This window comes from Ursus americanus, chromosome 22, assembly GCF_024610735.1.
Source record: "Ursus americanus isolate L20-20 chromosome 22, mUrsAme1.1.p, whole genome shotgun sequence".
NCBI classification, from domain to species: Eukaryota; Metazoa; Chordata; class Mammalia; order Carnivora; family Ursidae; genus Ursus; species Ursus americanus.
Window position 1 is genome coordinate 22,901,278 of NC_142148.1, and position 20,673 is coordinate 22,921,950.

The window sequence follows — 20,673 nt, forward strand, 5'->3', positions numbered from 1 at the left end:
AAACACCTAGTCTTCCTTCCAGAGGACACAGGCCTTCTTCCTGGCCCTGGTGATTTTACCCTACAGACCAAAGGTGGTTCTGCTGTAGTTGTGAAAGGGGACTATTTTTAATGGCTAAGCCCAGGCCTTATAATCTTGGCTGTCCTCTGCACCACCAATGTTCCTTTTGCTCATTTCGGGACGTTTGGGAGCCGATCTGTCTTGGGCTCCTGTCACGGGCATCAGCTTTATTAGTCACTGGCTTGCCTTTTGTCAGGGCCCAGACCTACCCTGCGGATCAGAGAAGTCTTCACTCACCTGGAGAAGCTGCTGGTTCAGTCCAACTTTATCTAAGGCCAAAGCCTCATTTAAGGCACTGAGCTTGACAGCGGCAGCCCGAAGATCGGCGACCTCAGCCTTCAGGCTGTTCTCAGAACTCGACAGCTCTGCAACTGACTGTTCTGCCTGAAAACGAAGAGAGTTAAAGGGCTGCCTTATGCCAGTTTTCCTGCCACGGTGAGCAGCTCACGTCCCCAGCACCTGCTGCTGTCCTTGTACGGAGATCAGGTGACACTCCATTCCTTCCCTTACATTCTAAACAAGTTTTCCCCTCATTCACTCATTCATTCATTCAATCATCGAGAAGTAGGAGAGGAGCTCACAGTACAGAGGCATAGACACCAGGATGTACAAACAACTAGAACTGCAATGACTTCACAGACAATGTAAGCACACAGTGCTCTGGAAACTCAAAGAAACCATTTATTCAGTTTGGGGGAATCAAAAGTGCTTGGTAGAAGAGCTGGCAACGAAGGTGGGTATTAAGAGGTGAGGAAGAGTTTGTGGTTAGAGGGAGAGGAAAGACCAGTCAGGCAAAAGGAAGAGGACCCCAAAGGCAAGCAGAGTCATGAAAGAGCAGGGCAGAGCTGAGCATGTAATCAGTGCTATGTGGCAGGAGCTGAGGTGGATGGGGAGTTAGGACAGGATATGGAGAGAGGAGGACGCTGGAAACAGTTTGGGGAAGATGCAAAGGGCATTGAATGTGTCACCAAACAGCTGGGAAGCCACTGAATGGTTACAGGAAGGAGACCAATGTAACCGGATTTACGCTTTTAAAACCATTCTAACTCCAACAGAGAGAGTACATTGGGAGGGACAGAACCTGAAAGCAGAGGCTAGTAAGTGACACAGGGAATACGAAGGGTCGTGGCTGGGAGGGTGAAGAATGAGGCAGGCTGCATGCCCTTTGCCTAGAAACACAACTTTCTAAGTCCCCCACCCCCAACCCAACAAGCAAGGGGTAGAGGCCCGCGCACCCTGGCCAGAGCCGCGGTCACTTCTGCTTGCTCCTGCCTCAGCAGCTCCCCTTCCAGGCGACTTGACTCCAGGGCCTCCCGAAGAGTGATCAGCTCACTGAGCGATTCTGACTGTTTGGCTTCCAGGCCTGCCAGCGTCTCCTGACTAGGATGGAAAGGAGAGGAGGCTGGGGGCAATCTCAGGGAGTGGCCACACCCCAAAAGGTAACAGGACTGTGATTACCTTTGCCATGCAAAAGACTGAAGAAGGTCTCTAAAAACCAGTAAGACCTCCATGACATATGAAGTGAATAAAGCCTGACATTGGGAGAAATAAGAATATGCACAGGGCGCCTAGCTGGCTCAGTCAGTAGAGCATGCAACTCTTAATCTCAGGGTCACAAGTTCAAGCCCCACGTTGGGCGTTTAAAAAAAATAAAATTAAATTAAGTTAAAAAAAAGAACATATGCATGTATTGGTGTGAAGCAACTGGAAAGACAAACAAGAAAGCAATTCAAGTGTCTGCCTACAAAAGGAAGGGAAATGAGACAGATGAAACAGAGAGGAGGATCTCTGTGTTTGTCTATTATTATTATTTCTTTTTAGAGAAAAGGAGGGGAGGAACAGGGGGAGAGGGAGAGACAGATTCTTAAGCAGGCTTCACGCCCAGCTTGAGACCCTGTGATCATGACCTGAGCCGAAATCAAGAGTCGGATGCTTTAACCAACTGAGCCACCCAGGCGCCCCTGTGTTTCTCTTTTTAAATAATTTTGACTTTTGGATCATAATAAATATTGTGGTTAGAGGGATTATTATTATTATATTATATTATTATATTATATATTATATTAGTATTATCAATTAACACTAATTAAATTTAAAAACATAATTATCTTTGTGGATTGTCTACTCTTGTCCTTGGTACGGGGGAGACCATTCCTTGCACGAGTCACGATCCTTATAGTAGTCCTTCAAGATTCTAGTATTCGTGCCTACCGGCTGCAAGGAGCTACAGCACACGAGAGGAGGGGGATCTACCAGAGGTGACGAATACAGACCCTGCTACCAGTCACTGAAGACCTACCACATGCCAGGCTCTATGCCAGGATTTTGCAAAACAGTGCTCTAACCTTCCCAGTGATACGTCACGGTAAATACTATCATCCCCATTTTACAAATAAAATAATCTACCCAAGTGGAGGAGCCGTAATTTTAACCAAGCTTTTGCCAGCTTGAAAGTCCTTGCTTTTTCTGTGACATTCTATAGAGGAATTTATAGATTCGCTCGGTCTCTTGATTCTGGAATTCTCTTTCTTGACCAACTCATTTCCCATTACTACTTGGATAAGTCCTACTCTTCGGCCAGCCTAGCCTACTCTGAACATAACATGAACCTGCTGCGTCCCCTTCTTTGCTAATCTGTCCCTTCTGCCCCTCTCCCAACTCTCTACCAATCAAAATATGTCAAAGCCCAGCTCAAAAGCCACCCTCTCCTCCATGAGGCTTTCAATTATTAACTGTCACTGCCACGCTCCCAAAGGCCCCAGCTGGAAGCTCTGTTTCACTCATACATCATCTGGCCTCATGCCACAGTTCGCTATGGGCATGTCTGCTCTCCCTATTAGACAGCAAACTGCTTGAGATCAGGGCCTGTGTCTTATTTGTTTCTCTCCCCCCAACAGTGTCTCAGCTCTTAGGGGTGCTCAGCAAAGCCTGGGTGAACTTTCTGTATTCATCTTTCTGCAAAAGAGGGAGCCGTAAGCTAATGCAAACCCAGCGCACGCCAGGCTTCCACGTATTCCACTTTCTGCGAGATGGGAATGGATGGGAGTGGAACTGAAGGGAAAATCAAGCCCCAGGGAGGAGGGCACCGGGCACACTTACAGGCGGTCCCTTTCCCGGACAGCCAGGTGCAGCTCCTCCTGCTGCTCCTCCTTCTCGCCCTGAGCCGAGTCCCCCTGCAGCTGGAGCTCCATGTTTGTCCTCCGCAGCCGCCACGCCTCCTGCTCCAGCACCTCTAGCTGCTGCTGCAGCTCCTCCCTGGTCTCCTGCAGGAGCTCCCGCTCCCTGCAACAAGCAGACCAGAGATGAGCAGAAACCCTGGCACTGCAAATCCTTCCTGGAAGCAGACATCGCAGGATCCAAGGAGAGAGATGTCTGTTTCCTTTACAATCTCATCTTCCCTTTTGAGCAGGAAACCGTTTTTGTTTTTATTTTTAATCATCACAAAGACTCAAAAGTGAGTGAGCAGGAATAAGCAGAACACAAAGCAAGATGGCCCTGGACAGCCCTGGGTGTCGGGAGGGGAGGGCAGGCAACCAGAAATGGGCAGGGAGTGGGTAAATGGCAGGATGAGGACTGAGCCTCCTCAGGGAGGAGTGGGGGACGAATGGCCCCCTGCTCACTTGCTGAGAGACTCCACCTCTCCCTGGAGGTCCACGGTCTGTCCTGCCAGAGTGTCGCGCTCCCCGGTGAGCTTCTGCAGCCGCTGTCTCAAGGCCTCGCCCTCCTCCTCCCACTGATTATGCTGCTGTCGCAAGGAGCTCACAGCTTCCTGACAGCTCCAAAGTTGCTGCCTTAAGTCCTGTGGAGGGAGTGACAGAAGTGAGACGGTGAGCAGGAGGGCAGACTGAAGGAGGGGTGTCAGAAGCCTGAGAGCGGGGCTGGGCGAGGGTCAGCTAAGAACAGAAACGTGGCCAGCCAAGAAGGCAGAGGATCAGAGATGACTGGGCTTCGGTGGTGCCTAGAGTCTCAGGGTCCTTCATCTTCAGACGTGCAGTGGGGGGCGGTCACGGAGACGGTTAAGTGTGGCCGGGACCCTTAGAGTCAGGAACACTTACCCACGGTCTCCCAGGGCTCCCGTTGCCTATCTTTGCGTAATGCTATATGAAGATGGCATGCAAAGTGAAGCATCCCACTGGGCACACAGAATGTGCCCACTAGCCACAAGCACAACTGGCTAGACACCGAGAGATTCTAATGACCACTTTGGGTGTGCTGACCAACCACCTCATGACTAGTCATGAGTGAAAGGGGCAGTCCAGGCGAGGAGGGTACCCGGGGCACAGATCAGTTCAGACATCCACACCCGTGGCTGAGGAGGAATGGTGGGGTCCTCACCTGCACAGCCTGGCGTCTTCGAGTCACCACTGAACGCACCAGAGTAAGGGTTTTGTCTGGGTCCTGGGAATCAAACTGGGAGGAGAGGCCACTAGTGTCCAACTCCAAGGAGCTCTCTTGATCACAGCTTTGGGCCATATCATCCCCTTCTTCCACCATGACCTGAAATCCAACACAGCAGAGTCACTACCCTCTTGACCAAGGCCTAGAGTCCACACAAAAAACTAACACTACATCCTGGACAAACCTGACGTTTTCCTTCTCACGTCCTCTCCCTTGCAGGTGGGAGGAGAGTATCCAAAAACAAAAAGGACTGGTTCCTCCAACTACTCACCTTTGGTCACCCAAACCTAGGACTAGCAGCAAGGCTAGAGCACTCTAGGAGGTAATAATAGATGAAGAAATGAAGAAAGGAGAGGATACTGACATAACAAAGACCAGAATCCAGCCACTGGCCTGAGGCTTGCAGCTGGCAATAAGGAAGAGGGACTGTTCCAGACGGCAGGACCAGCACGTGAATGCTTAGCTACCCCTTCGGGTGCCAGTCTTCAAATACACTCTGAGAACTCATTCCTCAAAGACCCAGCATCTCAGAGAGTGGAAATCTAGGCATGAGTAAGAGGACACAGAGGCCTGTAGAGGGGTGAGCCATGACCGGGTTTCCACAAACAGAAGGCTTACCAGTACCTGGGTTATATCCCTGATCGCCTGCTGTAAAGACAGCTTCTCCTCTTGGGCATTCCTACTGAGAGATGCCTCATGTTCCATTAATTCTGCATGATTTGTCTCCTGAACAGGGAACAGGATAGAGCTGTGAGCCAAACTTGCAGAAGTATCTACCGTTCAAGCCCCCAAATCAACCAGAATCTCGTTCTGTCTCTTGGGTCAACTCTACTTTTTCCCTGACCACACGTGAATGCCACTGCTGTCCCAGGACTCTGAGGACAGTGTGATGTGGGGATCAAGAGTTCAGAGTGAGTGAATCAGAGCTCCACACCGGGCCGCCTAGATTAGAGCTCTTACTCTGTCACATCCTACCTTGGCAACCTTAGGCAACTGCTTCTTTGAGCTTCTTTTCTCTTTAAAAAAGGAATAATTAACAGCAACTACTTCACAGGTTTGTGTTGAGGCTTAAATGGAAAAGATGCATGTAAGTTACTCAAGATAGTGCCTGGCGCAAAGAAAACGCTCAGTAAATGTCAGCTATCAGAGGAGGCAGGATGGCAGCTGTCTCTGAACAGCAAATTGATGCTGGAGACCTAAGGCTAGACCAGAGAAACCCCTAGCCCTAGAGCTAGCAACGAACCTGAAGATTCAAGATTTCCTCAGTTCCTTCTGATCCTATCGCTAGTGAAGGCCTAAAGACATAGACCTGCAGCTATGTTTTCTTTGGCCTGCACAAAACTTGAACCGGCATGTACAAATTGAGAGATTTTGAGAGATTTTATGAATTGAGAAATTCTGACTTTCTGTTTTCTGAAAAAGTTAACAGATGGGCCACACCAGCCCCCATTCCTACACGGCAGTAATTTCCTGAGGTTGAACAGTGGGTGCCTCCTCCAGAGAAGACATGTATTTTTCGGGGCCCCGTGGGCCCTACGATGCCTCATCGTTTCCTTAATATTAAGATCAAGTGTCCCCTACTGCACTCAAAACCAACTCTTACAGTGCCAGACAGCCAGAATCCTTCCAACTGAGCCCACTTCACTCTTTGGTGTTATCTGGGCACTGCGGACATTTGAACTTGCAAATTTCTGACCAAAGGGAACCCAAAAGGCATCAACAACTCTGAGTCCCTGCTGATCCCAGCTTGGATAAGAAGACTAGAGGTTTGCATATGGATGGTCATTCAGGATCTGCCTAAAAACAGAGATCTGAAAATTCTTAGAAACAAAAGGAAACGTGGAATCAAGCCAGAGGTTTTAACTAGTCCAGCCTTAGAGAGTCCCTTTGATAATGTCTCTGGCCGAGGAGAAGCCAGGGACACAAACCTCACTCTTGCACAGGACAGACTCTCAACTACTGAGCACCTCTGGCTGCTAGACAAACCCTACTGTCACCGACACTGCCTGGGCCAACTGGAAAACGTTAAACAAGCCAACTCTTTCCCCCGATGTCAGTCCTTCAGATCTGTGACGGCAGCCATCACGTCTTCCTCAAGCCCTTTTCTCTCCAAGCTGGCTGTTGCCATACTCGTCCGTTGTTTCCCATATGACTCTCACACATCCCCATTCTTTGCCAGTGTGCCTCATAATGCGTGTCCCACTCTCTCTGATGAGGACACCCTGAGCACGCACATCACTGCAGTTTCCCCAGGAATACAGTAGGGACGGTACACAGTATTTACCAATGAATGAGTTAATTAATTTTCAGATTCAGCCAACATTTATTTTTATCAATTTTTTATCAAGGAACATTTAACTGGTATCCTGCATCATCTGTCCGCAAAGGACAAGGAACCTATAGGCCTACTCCCAACTCCTTTCTAGAACAAAGGGTCATGTACCATGATTTCCACTGTCTCTCTCAGAGCCTCTAACATCTTCTCATAGTCTTTATTTTGCTTCTGAGCCTGGGTCAGCAGAGCAGAGAGCTCGGTCACCCTGAAGAGAAGAGCACAGCACTGTCATGCGGGCGGCCCACTGAGGTAGACAGAGCTACCACTCAGCATACCCCAGCCCCAACAGATGCTCCCACTGCAGCCCCCCAGAGCCACCTGGGTGCCCCCAGCCCCTGCACTCCCTGAATACCACATGACACTATGACCTTGAACTGGGGGGAAGGGGAGGAGTCAAAAGCCACTCAGACACATGCAGGGATTTACCACATCTCAAGGCTGGAACACGTGTTTGGGGGCCCGAGAGCTGAAGGAAAGCCCTGGACCAGGCCCTTCCAGGCCCCGCTTGATCTTGAAGTCAAGCACCCTGAAGCCAATAAGAATATCAGAGTTGCCACATGGGACAGTCCCAAGGTCCCTCCAGCCCAAGGGTCTCTGATAAGGAAAATGGAGGGGTAATTTGGAGGAGATTATGGTCAACTTCTGTGATATTAACCTCAAAGTTCAGGAAAACCATCATATAGCTCTGTCACTTAATGCTATATCCTGGAGTTCAGTACCTGGTATTATATGGGTAGCTAAATAAATTTTTTTTTAAAGATTTTTTTTTTAAAAGAAATCTCTGCACCCAGTGTGGGACTCAAACACACAACCCAAAGATCCAGAGTTGTATGCTCTACTGAGCCAGCCAGGTGCCCCTAAATAAATATTTCTTGAATGAATGTTATCCAGGAGTTAACTCTTTTTTTTTTTTTTTTTTTGGCCTCGTCTTAATTTTATTCTGTGCCATCTCTAAGAGCCTTCGTTCACTGTACGGCCATTCATTTAATCATTGTATTTTTCAACAAACATTCACTGAATGTTACTATAGGGCAGATGAAGTGCAAAGCACTGGAGACAGATTTACTAACACTTGGTCTCCGTCCTTGCGTTCCCATTGCCTTCACAACCAAAACCAAAACAAACTGCTATTTACATACACCACCAATAGGTGGTGACACAACCCTAGCCATGGGGTATAAGCCCAAACCTGTCTGGAAATTCAGTTGGGCTCTTTGCTTAGGTCCCTGCCCTTCTTACTATTATTTTTTAAAAATCTATTTTATCATAATCTAAAAAAATAGAAGAACCTAACCAAAAAAAAAAAAATTTAAAAAGCTAAATTATCAGAGAGAAACAGTGACATCGATGCTGTAACAAGCAGGTCAAAAGACCACACCAGGGCATAGAAATTTAATAGGCTACGGGGGTTAAAGAAGGCTTCTCAGAACCATGCTTTAAAGGATAAGGTGGAGGCAGAAGCGAGGGAAGCGTTCCAGGCTAAGGGCAGCATGTACCAAGGCAGGGAAGCATGGAAGAGCTTGGCTGTTCTGGGAATGGGAGTAGTTTGGTGTTGACAGATGACAGTCACAGCTAGCTCTATAAATCAACAGGACAGAAACCGAGCTGCGAGACAGTCTGGGACAGAGGGCAGTGACATGGCCCCAACTGTGGCACTGGGTTCCAAAGTAGACTCCCTATGGCACCTCTCCTTCCCCTCTGGTGGGAGGAATATTCTTCAAACCCCCAACCCCCACCAGCTCTCTCTACCTCCCTCAGGGAGTCAACACCCTCAGCAACCCCTTCCCAAGACCCCACCCCATCTCACCGATCCTGCAGCTCGGCCTTCTCCAGATCGCCCTGACTCTTCAGCTGTATTAACTCCTGGCTCCTTTCATGGGCTTCCTTCTCCAGCTCCTGGGTCTTGGTTAGTAGAAGCAGCAGCTGGGCTGGCTCATTCCCATCCAGTCTCCCAGATCCATCAGATTCGCGAGACTGGGTGCCCACAGTCAAGCGCAGACAACAGGTCAACAGGGACCCTGAAAATCTCACATGCTCAGCCTTGAGCTCCGTCAGGTCTCTAAGTACAAGCAAGGAAAGAGCAGACTCCAGTAGGGATGGGGGAAGGGAGCACGGAGATCAGGCCCAGTGAAGCCTGGGAGCAGGTCTGGGGAAAATCATCTGAATCCAACAATATTATCCCTCCCCACAAACTCTTCCAACCCCCCAACCCCTGTCCCCTGCAGCCCACTGTCCTAAGTCTAGAATTGGTAGGGGCAAACCTCCCTTCTTATCTCCACACTAACCTGTCAGTAGCCGACTTCATTTCCAGGAAGTGGCGTCGGAAGGTCACCACCTCCCGCCACAGACCAAGAAGGCGACCGTGCTCCCCTTTCAGGTAGCCCTTGAAGAACTGTGTGTTCAGAAACCCAGGTCATATCAAAGGGCAGAGGACTGTCTTTTGCCAGCACAGGAGTCTTGGATTCCTCCTGACTACTCCGGGGAGGGAAGGAGGGACTCACGGGAGATAGCTTATGAACAGGTGTCTGTATTCAGGTCACGCTGAAGAGTTTAATAAAGTTAGCAGTGGTATTCAAGAGGTCAAAGGGCCTGAGATGCCACTGACCTTCCTCTGAGCTGATTAGAAAAAGATAGGGGCGCCTGGGTGGCACAGTGGTTAAGCGTCTGCCTTCGGCTCGGGGCGTGATCCCGGCATTCTGGGATCGAGCCCCACATCAGGCTCCTCCGCTATGAGCCTGCTTCTTCCTCTCCCACTCCCCCTGCTTGTGTTCCCTCTCTTGCTGGCTATCTCTGTCAAATAAATAAATAAAATCTTGAAAAAATAAAAAGAAAAAAAAAAGAAAAAGATAAACAGTAGCTGCTATTGCCATTACTACCACAGACTTACAACGAGGACAAGTGACATAACATATGTAAATCGCCTGGCACAGTACCTGGCACCCAGCAAAGGCTCAGAAAACATTCACTTCCTTGCGCTGCGATCTGAAAATTCCCCAGGGTCTGTATTTGGTCTTTCTTTCCCATTCGGTTTTAATAGCTACCTCCTTAGCATCTAGATATGCAGACCTCCAGAAGAGGGGAGTCGGCAAGCTTTCAGATCCTTCTAGAACCGAAGCTAGCCCCTCATGCAGGAACAGAGCTGCTCTGAGAGTCATGCCACCTGTCAACAAAACCTCGACGAGGCAGGTAAGGACAGAAGTCAGCCAAGAGCCAAAGCAGGGCAAAGCCATCAGCCGGAGTGGGAAGAAGGCCCGGGGACTCTAGCAATAAATCAGCTTCCACCCAGGTCCTGAAGGGACCCTTGTCCAGCACGGACCAGGCTGGTGCCCAGAGTGCAAGCCCTCCTGTTGTAGTTCCAGCCCCCTGTTCCTCCTACCTCCTGCTCCATCTGCCACTGGCTCTCTTTCCTCATTAGCTCATCCCGGGCTCGGCTCCAGTCCACTGTCAGTTTTTCCACATCTTCCCGAAGTGCTTTATTCACCATGTCAGCTTTTTCCATGTGCAGTCGAAGCTGGGTGTTCACCTCTGCTAGACTCTCACACCTGCTCTGGGGAGGGGCAGGAGCAAGTGCAAAATAAAGGCTTGATCCGACCCTTGGACCTTTCGTAGTAAGATGACAAACACTGGAATTTTCCACTGCCAGGAATTGGGAGGGCTACGGCTGAGGTCCGTGGTTTGAGCCATGTTAGCGCTCAGGGCAGAGGTGCCCCCTCTGCCTTCTCAACCCACGGGCCACCAGAATCACCCCCGCCAGAGACCCTGGGGTTCATCACCTCTGTTGTTCCTCCTCCAATCGGACCAGCAGCTGCTCCAGGTTTGGCTCCGCCACACTTTCCCACCTCTGAGGGGTTGGTCCCTTAGCCAGACAGAAACAAGTCTTATTTACCTCCAAGGAGAACACCATCTAGATGACGGTGAGATGAAGAGAACCATCAATTCATTTATGCCCCCTTCTGCAGCCACCCGCTTTTTATTCCTTCTCTCCTGTTAGCAATATGCCTCTCTTCTCAATCACTACATCCTGAAGGTAAATCCATGGCATTCCCTTCTCCAAAAGTGAACCAGTGACATCTCCTGAAAGATGGCGCTGGGTAGTGAAAAGAGCTTTCAACCCAACAAGCATAACATAGAGCTTTGGACCTCGGGAAGTTATTCAACTTCTCTGAGCCACAAAGTCTTCACTACAAAATGAAGGACACACCGCTCCTCTCAGAAAGTTGCCTTGTGGATTGAGTGAGAACATTATATGACAATGCTTAATGGTGCCTGGCCTACATAGAATGGTGCTCAGTAAGTTTTGGTTCTTCCCTTCCGCTGACAGAACTTTTCTGAGGGTAATGTGAGAAGGTGCTGAGAGGGAGCTGGAACAAAAGTAATGGGTTTTTCAAAGCCAGTTCTACCCAGCCAACAGCACAAATAAATCCCTCTGTCACAAACATGTTTAGGCCTGCAAAGGCCCATGTCTAAGACAGATAAACACTGACACCTTCTGGAGGAAAAATGCATTTCTTCCCTCTGATTCTACATCCTTTCCAGTCTGATTAAATCTCCTGAGGCTACATTTTGTCCTCAGAGAGCCAAGGGTTTGCGTCTGACAGGCCTGGAATAGCCAATCCAATGAAAGTATCTGTGGGATAAAGCTCTCAGGTGCGGAAGAGAGAGAGACTCCCACCAAACACGGCCTTATCACACCCCAACCTCCCTCAGGTATGTTCATTGAGGGCTCCGGGGAAACACAAAACAGTCTCACTCACCCCAGCGGCTTCCAGCTCCTTCTCCAGCTCTTGGCACCAGGTCCGGTACTGCAACACCTGAGGCAAACAGAGCAGGCTATGGGTGACGGTCATGGCTCATACAAACAGCCCAAACCAAAGGACCCGGGAAGACTTTGGGCAAACCTGCTGTGAACAGGGTCTGGGTGATAACAGTGGGGTAAGGCCATAACATCTTGTCGTTTCTATTTGGTCAGTTAATAATACTTTCTCTATGCCGGTTGTATTGGAGAGGTGAGATTACAGGCTGTGGAATCAGAAAACACAGGGCCAGGTCCTAGCCTAGCCTAGGAGAGCAAACATAGACAACTCATTTAGCTCTTGTGACCGCCATCTTTAAAAGCGACAGGATAGATCTCTCGTGGAGTAGTTGTGAGCATCACAGGAGAGGCTGTTTAGGGACATTCCCACCACATGGTCTGTCTCCTGGAACCCTTACCCCACCTCAGCACCCAGCTCTCGGCAGTGTTCTCTTTGCCTCTGTGCAAGGGCCGCTGCCTACCTTGGCCTGCAGCTTCCTCACGAGGGTTGCTTGCCTCTGCTGGGCCTCCTGGGAGCTCTTCAGCTTCCGCCAGGAGGCTGCTTGGTTCTCTGCCATCTGTTGCTGCAGCGCCAGTACTTGTTCCTCCAGCACCAGCTGCAGTGACTGGGGCTTCATATTGTTCAACCCAGGGCCTCCCGTCTCCATGGGAGCACCAGACTGGTAAGCCCACAGACCCTTATCCAGCCAGAGGCTGCTCACTCCCAGTAAGGTCTCTAGTCATTGCTGTGCCACCTGACCTCCTCTTGAGCTGGGGACCAAAGCACACAGAAGAGTTGAAAGGAATGTGTAGGTGATTCAAATTTACTCATCAAATACTCACTAGGTCTGGCAAAGCTGGGGTGGGTAAAGTAAGTGGGTTCCTTTACTACAGGACCCATCAGAGCCTTTAAAATACTAACATGGACCCTAATCTCTAAGGGGGGCGCTAAGCATCATTTCCCGAATGTATTGGACCACGAGACAAGCTCAGAGGACCAGTATTTTCTGGCACGCCTTCTGGAACTCTGCACTAGACCAAGAGCACCTGTTGGTGCTCCATGGTGTCTGGCACAGTGCCAAATAACCAATGTGGAAGGAACGGCTGAAGGTGATTCTAGTCTAGAAGCGGAGAAAGACACAATCACAGCACAATGTAGTCTGTGTAATCCTAACAGAGACATTATAGGACAGTAGGGAAAACAGCGGAAGGGCATTTAGCCCAATCTGGTAGTCTGGCAACGGTGTGAATCATCATCACAGTTAATCCTTGTCAAGTATGTCTATGGGTCAGTCACAGTCAAGTGCTTTACTCGCACTAGGTCATTTTGTTGTCACGAGAATCTTGAAACCTTACAATGCCTTCCTATCGTACTTCAGCGTAGTAATATTATAACTCATTGTACATGGATGAAGAAACTGAAGTTTACAAAGGTTAAGCCTCAGTTAAGAAATTAAAAAGGTTAAACAAGTTGTCCAAGTTCATACTGTTGGCATTAGGTTGATTAGGGATTTGAATACAAGCAAGTCTGACTCTCCGACAGAGAAACAGAGTAGCAGGCATTTTAGGCTAGGGATCCATTAAGAGAGTGGAGGGTGTGGTGGGAGGGGGTGGGGAGGGAGGAATCTGCTTCAGTAGGATAGCAAACCTCCTCACCCAGCATGAGCTGGGCCAAAAGAGGGCAATGGGCCCCCATAGGGGTGGAAGGGAGATGGGGAGGTGGGGGGACACCAGCCTAAGCAGAGACCTTGGGAGATACCCAGGAGAGGGGGAGGCATAGTGGTCAAGAAGAGTCTGGGGTGCCAGTTCAAGCTCTGCCTCTAATGGGCTCTGTGATCTTGGACATACCATTTCCCTTGCAGTCCCTCATCCAAAAATGAGGGTGCCCAGCCATGTGACCTCTGAGTTTCTGAGGCCTCTGAAACACACGATAACCTGGGAGGAGGTGGGTAGGTTAGAGTTCTCATAATATTAACCCTGAGACATGAGACACCCACCAGAAGGGTTAAGGAATATTTGTTTTCCCAATTATTATCAAGAAAATAAAATATTAGAACTGCCCTCTTGGTCCAGCCAGCAGCCCATCGGTGTGAACATCTGAAGAAAGTGGTATATACAGCAAATGCAAATCTAACATTTGCATATACAGTGGGAGTTTCAGGGGCCCCAAATCCCTTTAATGCACCAAGATGTTTCCTACATCCTGGCTCAAATGCCACCTCCTATCATGTCATCCCAGATGTACTCAGGAAGAGTTAACCACTTTTATAGCTACATATACGACACTATATATATAAGACATTTATATATATATAACTATATATAACATAGAGGGAGTCTAATGACTATATTGCATTTTATCATTATTACTTGTCTATCTTCTCTACTAATCTGTGAATTCCTCAAAAGCAGAAGCTATCTAATTCCTTTCGGTCATTGTACGTTGAAGAAATGCACGTGGGCTTCACTCCAGGCAGACCTCAACACTTAGCAGAGGTTACAAATGTGGCTGGCTGGTTCTTTTCCACCATTATGTGGCCTATGTCAAGCTTTTCAGAATTCAAATTAGGTACGAACATCTACCATTGGGAGAATGCACAAAAAATTCTTACTTCTGGGGGTGCCTGGGCCGACTCTTGGTTTCGGCTCACATCATGGTCTCAGGGTCATGGGGTTCAGCCCTGCATCAGGCTCTGTGCTCAGCTCGGAGTCTGCTTCAGATTCTCTCTCCCTCTCCCTCTGCCCCTCCCACTTGTGCTCTCTCTCTCTCTAAAATAAGTAAATAAATCTTTTAAAAAAAAATTCTTCCTTCTGGCTCCTTTGGAAAATCAGAATCTCTAGTGACCGATGACCCGCATTCCTACAAGGCAACAAGCAGCTGCAGTCAGGAGTGTTTGCCCTCTTAGACAGGGCATATGCTCTCCAGTTCACCAGTCTCCACCCGCCCCCACCCCAGTCTATTCTCTCCCTCACTCTGATAGCAGATTTTAGTTGTCATTTATCACCGCACTTGCGCTGTTGATTTTCTTGTAAGAGTTACCGAGGAAAACACAGTTTACTAATTTACATTACCTCCTGGACAACAGAAGACTGCTGAGTTCGTAGAGCCTGGGGTAGGCCATACGGAAAGTGCATAAAGTAGGAAGAGTAGAGCGGCACCAATACCCTGGGCTGCCTCTTCCTAGCCTCTAACCCGGGTGAACGCAGTCTTCCCCCACACTCCAAAAATCCTTTTTCTACCCTTCCCTTCCACCAGGGCTGTGTCAACCAGCTCACCGCGGCTGTGTGAAATGCTGGCTCCGTCTCTCCCCGTGTAGAAGGTACAGACTTGCTGGGAAACCACTCTTGCTGCCAACACCGCAAGCAAAACAAAGGTAGCTCTGAGTTGCTTCAAGGGACCTGATGGACCTTTTTCTCTCCTAATCTTGTGAGGGCTGGGGCTGGGTTCCTGTACCCAGTGGGAGGCTCAGAGGTCCCAAGGGCTCCCTCTCCCTCCTTGGAATTCCTGCCCCCCCATTTTGTTTGAACCATACAAAATTGCCAATATTTGCCCACTTTTTAACCTACAGAAATGGTAATGTCGTATAGTTCAACCTACTATCTCTACAGGCAGTTCTGCCACAGTCCCCAGAATTCTCATACTAAGCCCTCTCTTAGGATGAGGCTAAGGCTGCTGTTAACATGCAGGGGCGCCTGGGTGGCTCAGTCAGTTCAGCGTTCAACTCTTGGTTTTGGCTCAGGTCGTGATCTCATGGGTTGTGAGATCGAACCCCAAGCTGGGCTCTGCGCTCAGCACGGAGTCAGCTTCCTCTCTCCCTCTCCCACTGCCCCTCCCCCTCCCCCTTCTTGTGCATGTGTGCTCTCTCTCTCAAATAATCTTTAAAAAAAAAAAAGGCTGCTGTTAACATGTATACATTATTTGGGAAGGTGACAGTAATACTTCAGTAAAGAAGTGGAATTATATTGGAATTATAGGATTATTTCACTTCAGTAGATAACTTAAAAATTTTAGCTATATTTAAAAATTTAGTTCAATTCTCCCGTTTTACAGATAAGGAAACTGAGGCCTCCAGAAATGCAGTAACTTCATTTTGTTCATGTTTTACTTATATGCTCCATTTACCTCAAAAAATGATTTGGAATTGTAGCAAATGTACCATACGAATTAAGGTATTACGATGGGGAAACAGGGTGCAGGGCATGTGGGAACTCTCTGTTTTGTGCAATTTTTTTAAAATCTAAAATTGTTTTAAAAACAGTTTATCTTAAAAATGATTTAAGTGTTTCATGATTAAAACAAAAAAAAATCCCCATAAAACTTAAAATTCATTAAAACCAGCATAAAAAGAGGGAGCGAAGAGAGAAAAATTATCTCGGGAATCTTTCTGAAATTGAGATTTAGTTCTGAGTTTCCACAAGAGGCACTTTAGGACTGTTTTAGGAACACTGTGTCAGATCTGCCAGAGAACAAACTAGCACAGCGCCACAAGAAAGGTAGGTTTCAGGGACGCCTGGGTGGCTCAGTTGGTTAAGCGTCTGCCTTCAGCTCAGGTTATAATCCCAGGGTCCTGGGATCGAATCCTGCATTGGGCTCTCTGCTCAGTGGGGAGCCTGCTTCTCCCTCTGCCTGCTGCTCTCCCTGCTGTGCCCCCCACCCTTCTTTCTGACAAATAAATAAAATCTTTAAAAAAAGAGAAAAAAGAAAGGTAGGTTTCAGTGTCCCCCCAGAAAAGGAAAAGGTCAGTAGTTGGCAACTGGTAACAACCTGGATCATGATCACATGAGATAATGGATGCCAGCGGGCTTTGTAAACTGCAAAGCACTGAACAGACAGGAAAAGGAGAAAGATTCACTTCTTTTATGCATTAATTTATCCCATAAGTGCTCATGAATTGGAGCTCAGTCTACCACAGTGATACAGACATGAGCAAGACTGACCTGCTTTTGCTAGGAACCAGACTGGAAGGGCAGTCACCTCTGAACCTAGGTTGGAAAGTGACAGAAGAGTGATATACATTATGTTTAGTTCCCCTCACCCGAAACACTCCAGAAGGGGTATTTAAATCAAGTTTAAATAGACGCAACACCACCTAGACTTGAAGGTGTATATATTGCAAAGACTAAGATGGCACTAGTATCATTAAATAGAATTTGTCACTTAAAGCAAAGAAAGGAAAAATGCTCAAGGGCACAACATTTTACTTCCTGAGCAAAGGAACTATATGTATTTGTTTGCAAAGGCAATTTGTTTCTTATTCCAAACACAAAAAATTAGCAGGCACCTCAAAGTTAACCTGTGCAAAAGTGAACTTCTGCTCCTCCAATCTTCCCCATTTCAGTATATGGCAATTCCATCCTCTGGCTGCTCAAGCCCAAAGCCTCGTCATATTTACGCCATTCTCCCACATCCTGTAACCAATCTGTCGCCAAATCCTGTTGGCTCTACCAGATCCTATCACTTTTCAACCCCTCACCACCACCATCCTGAGCCAAGCCACACCCTCTTGCCTGGTGTGGTGGCTTTAAGGTATGCCCACAAATTCTTTGATATTCCTCCCTTCAAGAAGCAGAGCCTAATTCTCTCTTCTAGAGTAGGAACTGGAATAAAGTTAATGAAGCTGAATAAAGTAGAAATGACTTCCAAGAAAAGGTCATAAAAGGCACTACAGCCTCTCTCTCTCTCCACTCTCTCCACCACGTCCTGAGGACCCTCAGGCAGCTCAATGAAAAGGCCCAGCAGTAAGGAAACATCTTGGGAGCAGAGCAGCCATCAATTTGACTGCCATCTCCAGAGAGATCCTAAGCCAGAAACACCCAGCTAAATTGCTCCTAGGATCCTTTTTTATTTTTTTAAGATTTATTTATTTTGAGAGAGAGAGAGAGCGCGAGAGCGCGAGCAGGAGGGGCAGAGGGAGTGGGAAAGAGAATCCCAAGCCAGGAGCCCCATGCAGGGCTAGATTCCACAACCCAGAGATCACGATCTGAGCCAAAACCAAGAGTCGGACGCTTAACCCGACTGTGCCCCACTCCTAGATTTCTAATCCACACTGTAGGAGATAACAATTGCTATTTCAAGTTGTTAAGTTTGGGGGTGATTTCTTGCCCAGTCATAGAAAATACCTCCGGATTACTGCAAAAGCTTCCTAGACAGTCATGTTTCCACCCTTGATTCTAGAATTTGTTCCTTCTCAACAGAGTAATCAGAGTGATCCTTTTAAAACAGTGACAGATTATGCAACTCAGAACCCTCCAATGGCTACTCAGGGGAAAAACCAAAATCATCCTCAGGGCCTATGGGCTCCTAATTATTTGATCCCAGCCTCCAATTGTTTTAATTTCATTTCCTGCTCCTCCCCAGCCACACAGCCCTCCTTGCTGCTTGTGCCTGGAACATAACAAGCCACTCACTCGTCTCTGGGCCTCTTCCTCCAGTTATCTTCTTGACTCACTCACTCCCTTACAACCTTCAGATCTCTGTTCAAGTGTCACCTTCTCAGTTAAAGTTGTTCCCTAACCACCAAATATAAAATACCACCACCTCTCCACACACACTGGTATTTCTATTTACTTTACCATATGTTATCTGTCCCTATCTGATTATTATGTGTAATATACTTATCAGAATGTAAATTTCCCAAGGGCAAGAATAGTTTTATTGACTGCTATATTCCCAGCTCCTAAAACAGTGCCTGGTATATAGCAGGTACTCATTAAATATTTGACTGACTGAATGAAAGAATATAAAGGCATTAGGTAACATGAGCCACATCACCAATGGTCTTACAAAATGCTCACAGCTCTATAAATTTCCAAAAGGTAAAAAACCAGATCATGTAGTTTATATAGCACTTTACTCTCTCAAAACAATTATTTGCAATCTTCACACACACAAAAAAAAGCCTTTGAGATAAGATCATTGCCTTCATTTTCCAGACAAGAAAAATGAGTATCAAAAATAGGGATATAAATGATTGGTAGCCGAGCAAACATGAAACCCCAATGTGTTTCCAAATTCTAGGCTTAATCCATTACATTAAGCTGCCACCTAAATCATGTAACATGAAATCACAGCTCTGTGAGGGGTTCTTTCTAAAGGCTGTGAAATGATGAGGCCTAGGTCTGCAGCTCTCTGATGGAAAAGGAGAAAAGAAAGGTAGATGTGCCTGAAGGGACAGAGGGCTGGCAGTAGGTTCTAGCCTGGGGTTTTGCCACAAACTCACTTTATATATTTGGGAACATCAATTCTCCTTTCCAAGCCCTCTCAGTCAAATGCACATCATAACTGGCCACCATAACACACGGGGTTAAAGTAAAAACCAATTCAATAGACATTTATCAAACCCAAAGGCAATTCGGTGAAATTATCACATGCCCTAGGGACAGACAGCCTAGAATTCATTTCCCAGTTCCACTCACTAATTAGTTGTGGAACTCTAGGCAAAATGATCTACGAATGCCTGTTTCTCATGCATAAAATGTGAAGACATAGAACCCACTTTACGAAATTGCTGTGAGGATTAAATGGGCCTTCGCATGTAATGCATTTAGTAGCATTTGACGCTTCGTGACTATTTAGGAAATATTATTAATACCATCATATGCCAGACTCTCTTACATAGGGATGAAAAACGCAAGGCATAACGCCCCAAGTGCACGGGTGTACAAGAGGGGCTGGAAAATAACTCCGTGCAACGAGTTCAAAAACCCAGCAGGGGGATTAACAGCGCCTGCAGAAAGCGCTGGGGAAAGGTTTCCAAGGAAGTGGTATCTGAGTTGAGTCGCGAATAACCAGAGTTCCGGAGCGGGGCGGAGGGTGCTACTGGGCTTTAGGACAGATCACGTGCAAAGCCCCAAGGGCAGAGGGAGCCGCAAAATTCTGGGAGCCAGGAGCAAGACGCGCGCAGCAAAGCACAGCGCCTTTTCCTGACACCCCCAGACTCCGCAGCTGCTGGATACGAGGGTCGGGAAGATCCCTTTCTGCGCGGGCTGGAGCCCAGAGTGGTGGTCGCAGATGGACGCGGAGACAAGGGGCCGAAATCCTTAGGACGGGTCCCAAGCCCTTTCTGGGCCTCAGGTTCCTCCTGGGGAACGGGAAGCCGCTGCTCCAACGGGATTCCCTAAGGCGCCCTTCACGGGCGCGTCTCTAGGCCTCGGACCGTTAACCCGGGCACCTCCCGCCTGCCCTTGAGGCCCCACCTCACCACGCTCAGCTCCCGCGATTTCCAGCGTGATCCTCAGCGCCGGAACGGGAGATGCAGCCACTAAGGCCCGGCCGGGGGCGGGAGTCCAGCGCCCGGCGGCGGCCCAGACCCCGCCCCCAGGCTCCCGCCCCGGCGGGGGGCCCCGCCCCCCGAGTAGGAGACCCATAGACGGATTGTGCCGCTTCGGGGCCTGCCGCCATGTTGAGTACTGGCAGCCGACTTACTGGAGTGGCCCAGAAGGAACAGTGGATTACATCAAGAGATGTAAGATTCCCTGGCCAGAAATGAGGACAGCCAGGGTTGCTGGATTCGAGAAAGGGAAGTCTTGGTAACAGAAAAATCTTGTCCTCAATCATCCCCTTTTGGCTTCGGGGTTACATACTGCGCATGTGTGCGGGGCCTGGCTCTACGTGCGCCTAGTCGCTGCTCCACCCACAAACCCGAATGCAATTAACAACTGCGTGAGTAATGAGGGAACAGGCTCCTGGGTCTGGATAAAACCCGCAGGGCGACCTGTTCTAGGGTTTTCTCGCATTCAGACCTCGAAGCTCCAAGTAGCCTCAGGCAATACAACACTCAGAGCATACTTAGTGTCGTTTGGACGCACGGCACTGTTTTTTCGCGCAGGTCTCGCACTGGGTGTTCTGTGAGTGAATATCTTAGTCCGGAGAACTTCAGTTTGTTTGATTTTATGTGTAAACCTGATTTCCTCTAGAGAACTCTTTCTTACCTCTATGACCCAAGTGTTATTTCGTAGCGTTTTGTGCTTAAATTATCAATGCATTATCAATCAAAACATCTTGGAGTTGTGAATTTCATTTACCTGCCTCTTTAACACTCAGTGGTTCTAAATTTTTAGGTGGGATTAAAAAAAAGCAAAAAAAAAA

The 20,673-nt window shown here is 48.1% G+C and overlaps 1 protein-coding gene across 15 annotated transcripts in view; it reads right to left on the reverse strand.

Annotated features, from left to right (window-relative positions):
• Positions 1–19,910, reverse strand: part of CEP250 (centrosomal protein 250) — a 44,259-nt gene extending 24,349 nt beyond the window's left edge. Inside the window, exons 1-15 of one of the 15 annotated variants that reach the window (XM_045806002.2) lie at positions 19,787–19,887; positions 14,862–14,933; positions 12,068–12,356; positions 11,548–11,604; positions 10,567–10,697; positions 10,170–10,335; positions 9,079–9,185; positions 8,601–8,852; positions 6,902–6,998; positions 5,077–5,184; positions 4,396–4,557; positions 3,681–3,859; positions 3,160–3,342; positions 1,296–1,440; positions 298–444 (exon numbers count right to left, since the gene is read on the reverse strand). In XM_045806002.2, coding sequence (XP_045661958.2) covers positions 298–444; positions 1,296–1,440; positions 3,160–3,342; positions 3,681–3,859; positions 4,396–4,557; positions 5,077–5,184; positions 6,902–6,998; positions 8,601–8,852; positions 9,079–9,185; positions 10,170–10,335; positions 10,567–10,697; positions 11,548–11,604; positions 12,068–12,253 — 1,920 coding nt within the window. In that variant the 5' untranslated portion in view covers positions 12,254–12,356; positions 14,862–14,933; positions 19,787–19,887. Of the gene's footprint in view, positions 1–297; positions 445–1,295; positions 1,441–3,159; positions 3,343–3,680; positions 3,860–4,395; positions 4,558–5,076; positions 5,185–6,901; positions 6,999–7,219; positions 7,319–8,600; positions 8,853–9,078; positions 9,186–10,169; positions 10,341–10,566; positions 10,698–11,547; positions 11,605–12,067; positions 12,357–13,433; positions 14,934–16,523; positions 16,569–19,781 lie in introns of those variants that run through there. The other 14 variants (XM_045805994.2, XM_045805967.2, XM_045806034.2 and 11 more) reach the window with 14 other exon arrangements.
• Positions 19,911–20,673: the final 763 nt, after the last annotated feature.